The 10,892-nt window shown below is 41.6% G+C and overlaps 1 protein-coding gene across 1 annotated transcript; it reads left to right on the top strand.

Moving 5' to 3' along the window:
• Window positions 1-6,961: 6,961 nt before the first annotated feature.
• Window positions 6,962-7,234, top strand: LOC109560125 (small ribosomal subunit protein eS27-like). Its single transcript, XM_019962115.2, has one exon. It carries the CDS (start codon window positions 6,980-6,982, stop codon window positions 7,232-7,234), a length of 255 nt encoding a protein of 84 aa, XP_019817674.1. The 5' UTR covers window positions 6,962-6,979.
• Window positions 7,235-10,892: the final 3,658 nt, after the last annotated feature.

The raw sequence follows: 10,892 nt of genomic DNA, 5'->3' as shown, positions 1-10,892 counted from the left end.
GACATATATTCAAAACTGGAATTGCTGGACCTATTTTTAATTTTTTGAGGTGACTTCATACTGTTTTCCACAGTGACTGCATCAATCTACATTCCCACCAACAGTGCACAAGGATTGGGGTCAGGTCATTTTTGGTCGTGGTGGACTGTTCAAGTGTGTTCTAGGATGTTTGGCACTGTCGTTTGCTTCTACCCTAAAGATGTGAGTAGCACCCTTTCCCCAGGTGTGACTAGAATGTCTCCAGATATTGCTGAATGCCCCCTGGAAAGCAAAATTATCCTGGGTTGAGAAACAGGGGTGGTGCATGTGTGCTCAGTCATGTCTGACTCTGTGTGACCCCATGGACTGTAGCTCGCCAGGCTCCTCTGTCCACAGAACGTTTCAAGCAAGAATACTGGAATGGGTTGCCATTTCCAACCCCTGGGGATCTTTCCAACCCAGAGATCAAATCCTTGTCTCCTGCGTCTCCTACACTGGCAGGTGGATTCTTCACCGCTGAGCCACCTGGGAAGCCTGAGAACCACTGGTCTAAGCTATTCATTTTCCAGTGTTAGGTTTCAGATTGGGAAGGTTTTCCAAACCTGGTCAATGTAACATTAAGGCTTGTCCACTAGAGGGCTTCTAGGAAGATTTCCTTACTCCTAGGAAAGTGGAGACAGCAATGGCAACCCACTCCAGTACTCTTGCCTGGAAAATCTCATGGAAGGAGGAGCCTGGTGGGCTGCAGTCCATGGGGTCTCTAAGAGTCGGACACTACTGAGCGACTTCCCTTTCACTTTTCACTTTCATGCATTGGAGAAGGAAATGGCAACCCACTCCAGTGTTCTTGCCTGCAGAATCCCAGGGATGGGGGAGCCTGGTGGGCTGCCAGGGATGGGGTCGCACAGAGTCAGACATGACTGAAGCGACTCAGCAGCAGAAGAAAAATGGTGGCTCAGATGGTAAAGGCTCCGCCTGCAATGCAGGAGACCTGGGTTTGATCCCTGGGTTGGACAGATCCCCTGGAGGAGGGCATAGCAAACTACTCCACTATTCTTGCCTGGAGAATCCCATGGACAAAGGAGCCTGGTGGGCTACAGTTCATGGGGTTGCAAAGAGTTGGACACAACTGAGCAACTAAGCACAACACAGCACAGGAAAGTGAACCCAAAAAGAGACATTCTTGCTGGCAGTTGTGTCTTCATGTAAATACTTAAATGGTTGCAGCCATCTTGTGACCACAAGGGAACAAGTTTTAGGATAAAGCCAATTTGGAGGGAGAAATGTAGGAATGTAGAGAACTGCAAGAAATGTGCACCCTTTAGTATTGAGTGGATGATTTCCCTGCATGCACCTACAGCCATTAAAAAAAAAAATATTTTATTTATTTTATTTGGAGGATAATTACAATATTGTGATGGTTTTTGCCACACATCAACATGAATCAGCCATGGGTATACGTGTGTCCCCCTCTTCCCGAACCCCTCTTCCACTTCCCTCCCTACCCTATCCCTCCAAGTTGTCCCAGAGTACTGGCTTTGGGTACCCTGCCTCATGCATCGAATTTGCTCTGGTCATCTATTTTACATATGGTAATATACATGTTTAAACGTTATTCTCTCAAATCATCTCACCATCTTCACCCTCGCCAGAGTCCAAAAGTATGTTCTTTACATCTGTGTCTCTTTTGCTGCCCTGCATGTAGGATTTTCACTACCGTGTTTCAGAATTCCATATATGTGCATTAATATCCAGTACTTGTGTTTCTCTTTCTAACTTACTTCAGTGTGTATAATAGGGTCCAGTTTCACCCACCACATTAGAATTGACTCAAATGTATCCCTTTTTAGAGCTGAGTAATGTTCCATTGTGTATACGTACCATGACTTCCTTATCCATTCATTTGCTGATGGACACCTACTTTGCATCCATGTGCCAGCTATTGTAAACAGTGCTGCAATGAACACTGGGGTACATGTGTCTCTTTCAATTCCACCTACTGCAATCTTATCTCTGGGCTGCCAGTTATTTTTGAGTATATTTAGGTATATGTATATATTTTGAATATATCTAATAAACAGCAGTATATATATAATACACCAATTTACTCTCACTTGGGTTTGTGTATTTGTTCACATACTATTTGTAGGAGATGCCTCCATATAAATATACTGTATATAGAACAGTTTCATTCTTTCCATTGACTGAAAATTATTTCATCTTATAGATAAAATAAAACTTATTTAATCAGTATCCTAGAGGCTTTTGCTTGCTTTTTTTGAAAAACATTTTTCTAATGTAAAGAATGGTTCAATAAACTTCCTCACACATAAGTCATTTCACATGTGAGTATGCATATGGGATAGATTACAGAAAGTTCCAGAAGACAAAACTTGAGTTTGCCCCATGCCTGAATGCCTGTAACTATTTACATAGCATTTACATTGTATTAAATACTTTAAGCAATCTAGAGATGATTTAAAGTATACAAGAGGAGGGCTCCCCTGGTGGCTCAGAGGTAGAGAATCCATCTGCCCATGCAGGAGACATGGGTTTCATCCCTGGTTGGGGAAGATCCCACATGCCGTGGAACAACTGAGCCTGTACTCTAGAGTCTGTGAGCGCCAGATACTAAGCCCATGTGCTGCAACTGGCAAAGACTGAGTGCCTCGAGCCTGTGCTCTGCAACAAGAGAAGCCACTTCAATGAGAAGCCTGCTCAGTGAGGCTAGAGAGTAGCCCCCACTCATGGAAACTAGAGAAAAAGCCTTAGGAGCAATGAAGACCTGACACAGCAAAAAATAAATAAAATTATATAAAAGAGGATAGGCACAGATATAGAATATGCAAATTCTATACCTTATATATAAAGAACTTGAACATACTTAGATTTTGGTATCTGTGAGGGGTCCTGGAACCAACTCCCTGTGGATATTGAGGGATGACTACTTTAATTTGTGTGTGTGTGTTTTAATTTTTTAATGTGGAAAATTCCAAACATACACAAAAGTAGTAAGAATAACAAGTCTCATTTGCTATAACCCAACTTCAACTGTTATCAATTTATGGCTTTCAAAATTCTTGGTATGAACCTTTCCCTGGTTTCCACACAAATGAGAATATTGTTCTAGCAAGGGAGAAAACTACTAGGAAAGGGAGGATCCATGGGTCCGTACCTATCTTTTTAGATTTTCTGAAAGTCTTAAACCCAAAACTTGTGCTATTCTGATTTAACTGCTTTTTCCGCAACAATAACAGCCTTATCAGGCTGTCACATCTGTCCCATTTTTTTTGTTTTCACTCTAATTACCCTACTTTGGCCCATCATAACTTTTTTCCCCTAAATCATTGCAATGGCAGCCCAATTGGTCTTCCCGTATTCAAACATCTATTTTCAGTCCACCCTTCATATTGTTCAAAGATCATTTTTATATCATAAGCCTAATTATGACAGTCTGTTTAGAAGCCCAAGAATTGCCCTCATTTGCCTACAGAATAAAATTCAAACTGTCTTTTTTCCCACAAGAATCTGGATTGGACCTTTTTAGCCTTTCCTAAATTTGGAAAACTCAGCAGTGGCCGCAGGACTGGAAAAGGTCAGTTTTCATTCCAATCCCAAAGAAAGGCAATGCTAAAGAATGCTCAAACTACTGCACAATTGCACTCATCTCACACGTTTGTAAAGTAATGCTCAAAATTCTCCAAGCCAGGCTTCAGCAATATGTGAACTGTGAACTTCCAGATGTTCAAGCTGGTTTTTGAAAAGGCAGAGGAACCAGAGATCAAATTGCCAACATCTGCTGGATCAGCGAAAAAGCAAGAGAGTTTCAGAAAAACATCTATTTCTGCTTTATTGACTATGCCAAAGCCTTTGACTGTGTGGATCACAATAAACTGTGGAAAATTCTGAAAGAGATGGGAATACCAGACCACCTGACCTGCCTCTTGAGAAACCTATATGCAGGTCAGGAAGCAACAGTTAGAACTGGACATGGAACAACAGACTGGTCGCAAACAGGAAAAGGAGTACATCAAGGCTGTATATTGTCACCCTGCTTATTTAACTTATATGCACAGTACATCATGAGAAACACTGGGCTGGAAGAAGCACAAGCTGGAAATAAGATTGCCGGGAGAAATATCAATAACCTCAGATATGCAGATGACACCACCCTTATGGCAGAAAGTGAAGAGGAACTAAAAAGCCTCTTGATGAAAGTGAAAGTGGAGAATGAAAAAGTTGGCTTAAAGCTCAACATTCAGAAAATGAAGATCATGGCATCTGGTCCCATCACTTCATGGGAAATAGATGGGGAAACAGTGGAAACAGTGTCAGACTTTATTTTTTTGGGCTCCAAAATCACTGCAGATGGTGATTGCAGCCATGAAATTAAAAGATGCTTACTCCTTGGAAGAAAAGTTATGACCAACCTAGATAGCATATTCAAAAGCAGAGACATTAATTTGCCAACAAAGGTCCATCTAGTAAAGGCTATGGTTTCTCCAGTGGTCATGTATGGATGCGAGAGTTGGACTGTGAAGAAAGCTGAGTGCCGAAGAATTGATGCTTTTGAACTGTGGTGTTGGAGAAGACTCTTGAGAGTCCCTTGGACTGCAAGTAGATGCAACCAATCCATTCTGAAGGAGATCAGCCCTGGGTGTTCATTGGAAGGACTGATGCTGAGGCTGAAACTCCAATACTTTGGCCACCTCAAGTGAAGAGTTGACTCATTGGGAAAGACTCTGATGCTGGGAGGGATTGAGGGCGGGAGGAGAAGGGGACGACAGAGGATGAGATGGCTGGATGGCATCACCGACTCGATGGACACGAGTTTGAGTGAACTCCGGGAGATGGTGATGGACAGGCAGGCCTGGCGTGCTGCGATTCATGGGGTCACAAAGAGTCGGACACAACTGAGCAACTGAACTAAACTGAAGAATATGTCAGGCAGTACACTATACTATAGAACAATACATACAATACACTATACTACAGAACAATATACTATAGTGCTTCCACCCTAAGATACCACTGATTATGACACATCATTGATGTAATACAGCTTTGGGGTATGAGTCCAAGTGGCAAGGTGGCCCCTACACACCATTGATAAGATATAATGATTTCACAATTATCACAGATACCATATCAGGGTAACAGCAAAAACTGGATGGCATACACTTTTATTCAACATAGTTTTGAAAGTCCCAGACATATTACTCACAGAAGAAAAAGAACTGAAATGAATCTAAATTGGAAAAGAAAAATTAAAACTGTTGCTGTTTACAGATGACATGATACTACACAATAGAAAATTCTAAAGATGTTACCAGAGAACTACTAGAGTTCATCAATGAATTCAGTAAAGTGGTAGGACACAAAATTAATATACAGAAATTTGTTGCATTTCTATATACTAATAACAAACTACCAGAAAAAGAAATTAATGAAATAGTTCCCTTTACCATTACATCAAAAAGAATAAAATACCTAGAAATAAATCTACCTAAGTAGGGAAAAGACCTGTACTCAGAAAACCATAAGATACTGATGAAAGCAACTGAAGACACAAACAGATGGAAAGATATACCACATTTCTGGGTGGGAAGAATCAATAGTGCTAAAATAAGCATACTACCCAAGTCAATCTACAGATTCAATTTAATCCCTATCAAAATACCAATGATATTTTTCACAGAACTAGAAAAAATAATTTTAAAATTTGGATGGAAACACAAAAGGCCTCAGATGGCCAAAACAATCTTAAGAACAGAGCTTGAAGAATCATGCACCTTGATGTCAGACTATACTACAAAGCTACGGTAATCAAAGCAGTAATCAAAGCACAAAAACAGATAAACAAATCAGTGGAATAGGATAGAGGGCCCAATATTGAACTGGATTCTAAATAAGAGCTGTGCCTTCAGTAGAGGAAGCAAGCCATGGAGACATAGCAGGGAGGGGGTCAGGGAACAGATATTCCTACTTCAGTCTTCCCTCACTCTCTTATTTTCAAATTAGCTGAACCCATCTGGAAGCCAGAGGAAAAGCAAGTCTACCAGTGCAGTTAAACTTCCCCAGGAATAAGGACTCTTCTCAACAGCGTGAATATTTAAAATGGAGCACAGTGAAGAAGGGACCCAAAGGAGCAAATACAAGTTATCTGATACACCCTCCATCCCATCTACTTTAACTCTTAAATCACAGATTATATCTCCACACATCTATATATTTGCACATTTAGCTGTCATCTAGTCTTCAAGTCCAGATTAATTTTCTTTTCCATGAAGCCTTCTTTGCCTTCTTTAGTCAATTTGTTTTCCTATATGTGCTCATAAAATTCCCTTTAAAAGATTTAATTTTTATACCTTAAGCATGGTCTATATATTTATCCTCTCTGATATAAACATTTTGATGGTAAGGGAAAGTTTTCAATCATTTTGTCTTATGCCTTCCACTGAAAATGCACAAGCCCACCCATCACACTGTCTTCCGCTGCTGCTGCTGCTGCTGCTAAGTTGCTTCAGTCGTATCCTACTCTGTGCGACCCCAGAGACGGCAGCCCACCAGGCTCCCCCGTCCCTGGGATTCTCCAGGCAAGAACACTGGAGTGGGTTGCCATTTCCTTCCCCAATGCATGAAAGTGAAAAGTGAAAGGGAAGTCGTTCAGTCGGGTCTGACCCTCAGCAACCCCATGGACTGAAGCCTACCAGGCTCCTCCGTCCATGGGATTTTCCAGGCAAGAGTACTGGAGTGGGGTGCCATTGCCTTCTCCGTCAGAATCAAATATGTCAGAGCTAGGAAAAAAAAGTCCTAGAAACAACTCATCCATCTACTTTATTTTATCAGTGAAGAAACTGGATCTCAAATCAGTGTTGGAAAGAGCACAATAAAAGCTAGTTGAAGTGAAAGTGAAGATTCAGCCAAAAAAGCAATGATGCCTTCAAGAGCACTTTCAAAACAAGTGCCTTTCCAGCGGTGATGACCTCCTCATGAGAACATGCCTCTCGCAAAGGATCTTCTTCATCCCTCTCCAGAAGAGGAAAAGAGGAAACACAAGAAGAAGCGCCTGGTGCAGAGCCCCAATTCCGATTTCATGGATGTAAAATGCCCAGGATGCTATAAAATCACCACTGTCTTTAGCCACGCACAAACAGTAGTTTTGTGTGTTGGCTGCTCTACCGTCCTCTGTCAGCCTACAGGAGGAAAAGCGAGGCTTACAGATGGATGCTCCCTCAGATGGAAGCAGCACTAAAAGTACCCTGTATCAGGATGAATGGGAAACCATCCCAATAAACACATTTTGGATACAAAAACAAAGAAAAAAACAAGTGGGAAAAAAACTACCTTTTTGTGGAAAGTCTATGGTACCTTGTCAGCTGGAAAACAGTTGATGAACTGGGTTTTCCCTCAAGTCTCTGCTTTTCTAAGAAGAATGAATTAAGTTCATGCATATAGGTCTTAGCAGAGAACCAGCCCATGGTAAACAAAGAAAAGTGAGCATTTGCTCTAGGGAAGTGGTGGTGAAGTAACTTTCAAGAAATTTCAAAGTAAGATGTTCCTCTGATATTTTAACCTTAAAATTTTAAACAAATAGGGAATTCCCTGGCAAACCAGTGGTAGGACTTGGTACTTTCTTTGATGTGGCCCAGATTCGATCCCTAGAAGAGGAACTAAGATCCTGCAAGATATGCAGCGTGACCAAAGGGGGTAAAATTAAACACAATAAATTGTGGGACATTCATACAAGGTAACAATATACATCTGCTAAAATGATGACCACTGGCTCTGGGAGTTGGTGATGGACAGAGAAGCCTGGTGTGTTGCAGTCCATGGGGTCACAAAGAGTCAGACATAACTGAGTGACGGAACTGAACTGAAAATGATGACAAACATTTATAATTACTGACAAGGAAAAATGTCTATAGTATATTGTAGGAGAAGGCAATGGCACCCCACTCCAGTCCTCTTGCCTGGAAAATCCCATGGATGGAGGAGCCTGGTAGGCTCCAGTCCATGGGGTTGCTAAGAGTCGGGAACGACTAAGCAACCTCACTTTGACTTTTCACTTTCATGCATTAGAGAAGGAAATGGCAACCCGATCCAGTGTTCTTGCCTGGAGAATCCCAGGGATGGTGGAGCCTGATGGGCTGCCGTCTATGGGGTCGCACAGAGTCGGACACGACTGAAGTGACTTAGCAGCAGCAGCAGTATATTGTAGAGTAAAAAAGTAGGTTATAAAAAGGCATGTATAATATACTTTTTTCATTTTAATTGAGGGTGATCTGGAAGGATGTTTACCAAAATGTCAACAATGGCTTTAACTGGTTACTGGTTCCTCTGGTCAATTTTACATTCTTTAAGCTGTTCTGGAGTATTTAATTGCTTTGTAACCTGCTTGTATTATTTTTAAAATCAGAAAATAAACGTTATTTTTCATACCAAAAGCAAAAACCAATAATAGGTAAAGTCACCTTAAATAGAGTGGCTTCCAGATCAACCCAAGTGGACAATGTGTTTGTTAGTTACTCAGTTGTGTCCAACTCTTTGCGACTGCACAGACTGTAGCTCACCAGGCTCCTCTGTCCATGGGATGATCCAGGCAGGAATACTGGAATGGGTTGCCATTCCCTTCTCCAGGGGATCTTCCCAACTCAGGAATTGAACCCAGGTCTCTTGCATTGCAGGCAGATTCTTTACCACTGAACCACTAGGGAAGTCTTTAACATATCTAAAGAAAAAATGTGTCAGAGAGCAGGGGTCTGATCAGTTATTGAAGTGCTGAATGAGAAGAATCAGAGACACAAATTCAGGCAGTACCCGTGCAAGCTCTGTACAAGAGAGGGAGAATCATGGCCAGTGGAGAGGCTTTATTGACAAGACCATTCCTGTTGGGTAGATGGGTATCTCAAGCACTCTCAGCCGATGACCTTAAATTATAACAAAAGAGAGAAACAACAAATACCTATATTAGAAATGAGAAAGGGAATGTAACCAAAAATCTGGAAAAGATTTTTTTAAAAATTACATGAACATGTTATATACAATTTATTGCCAAAAAAATCAAAGAATTTAGCTAAGAAGAGCCATAGCTAAACACAATAGCAACAACAGAAGAACTTAAGAAGATGGGCAAAGTACTGTGTGCATGAGTATGTGCTCAGTCATGTCTCTTTATGACCCCATGGACTGCGGCCTGCTAGGTTCCTCTATTGATGCGATTTTCCAGGCAAGAATATCGGAGTGGGTTGCCATTTCTTACTCCAGGGGATCTTCCTGACCCATCGATTGAATCTGTGTCTCCTGCATTGACCCAACTATGTGGGTAGTTGCCAGCTGAGCAAGTGCCTGCTTTTTCAGGCACGATGCTCAGGGAGGAGCAGAAAAACACGTACATAAGATGAGCTGGAGATGGGACTGTGTTAGTCTGAGTTTTAATTTGCATATCATGGTGAAACCCATCTGTGGAACAAATCAGAGGTGGGTCTCAAGGATGTGACTGATTATAGGTATCTGTAAACACTGGTCATATATGAAATAGAAGAAATCATTCCTTAGGTAAGAAATTCCTCAAAGATTGAGCTGAAATCTTTTAAGGTCATATGCACATGGTGACCAGACCTGTGGTATGTCTACTGGCAATATTTGTTTTGGTTTTCTTTAGGCCCCTTGTGATTTGGGACCTCTCACCTCTGCTTTTGGTTTGCCGTAAATATTATCTCTTGCACCAGGATTTCCCTCTAAACCTCTGAATTCTCTTACTTCATGGGCACATCTCCTGGGTATCTTTTTCCTCTTCAGCAAGCATGACATTTTATAACCTGAAAAACTATTTTATTTTTTTTGGTCATGCAATGTGGCATGTGGGATCTTAGTTTCCTGACCAGGGATTGAACCTGCGCCTGTTACACTGAAGCATGGAGTCTTAACCACTGGACCACGGTGGAAGTCCCTGCAAAGTTCTTAGGGTTTAGTTGTCACTTTATCTAAAATTAGTTATAGTTTTTCAAATTTCAAATTTCTTTAGTTTCTTTTTTACTTAAAATGGAGTATTGATATGTAAGTTAGAGGAATAATGATGGAAATGAATTATGCTTTATCATGTGTCACACATTGTTCCAAGGACTTTACACATGAAATTGCATCTAATCCTCATCACATTCTATGCTGCTGCTGCTAAAGTCACTTCAGTCGTGTCCGACTCTGTGCGACCCCAGAGACAGCAGCCCACCAGGGTCCGCCATCCCTGGGATTCTCCAGGCAAGAATACTGGAGTGGGTTGCCATTTCCTTCTCCAACGCATGAAAGTGAAAAGTGAAAGTGAAAGCGAAGTCGTGTCCGACTCTTCGAGACCCCATGGACTGCAGCCTACCAGGCTCCTCCGTCCATGGGATTTTCCAGGCAAGAGTACTGGAGTGGGTTGCCATTCCCTTCTCCTCACATTCTATGAGATGGGCACTATTATTATTCCCATTTCCAAATGAGGAAACTGAGGCACAGAGATGTTAAGTGCATTTCCAGGTTCACCCTGGTAACAGATGCAGAGTCAGAACCAGAATCCAGACTGTTTGGCTCTGGTGTGGGTCCTAGTCACTTTGACATGATGCTGCAAGAAGGCAACCCAGAATATTTGAGGGAAATAGTCCTTCTTTTATACATAACAATCATTCATTTGCTCCTTCATTTATCGTACTATTTGGAGTGCATACTATGGAAAAAAGGAAAATGGTCTTCTGGGAATGGTATAGACATTAAAAACCAAACAAATAATCAACCAGTGGAACTTCCCTGGTGGTTTAGAGGTTAAGACTCCACATTCCCAGTGCAGGGGGCCCAGGTTTAATTCCTGATCAAGGAACTAGATCCTGCATGCTGCAACTAAAACCCAGCACAGCCAAAAGAAACCCCAAATA

Source organism: Bos indicus, chromosome 6 (genome assembly GCF_029378745.1).
Source record: "Bos indicus isolate NIAB-ARS_2022 breed Sahiwal x Tharparkar chromosome 6, NIAB-ARS_B.indTharparkar_mat_pri_1.0, whole genome shotgun sequence".
NCBI classification, from domain to species: Eukaryota; Metazoa; Chordata; class Mammalia; order Artiodactyla; family Bovidae; genus Bos; species Bos indicus.
The sequence above is the reverse complement of the archived record's forward strand: the minus strand, read 5'-3'. Positions and strand labels throughout refer to the sequence as shown.

What these genes read in the sequence shown, in the direction of transcription:
- LOC109560125 (XM_019962115.2), top strand. Translation starts at nt 6,980, where the DNA reads ATGCCTCTCGCAAAGGATCTTCTTCATCCCTCTCCAGAAGAGGAAAAG.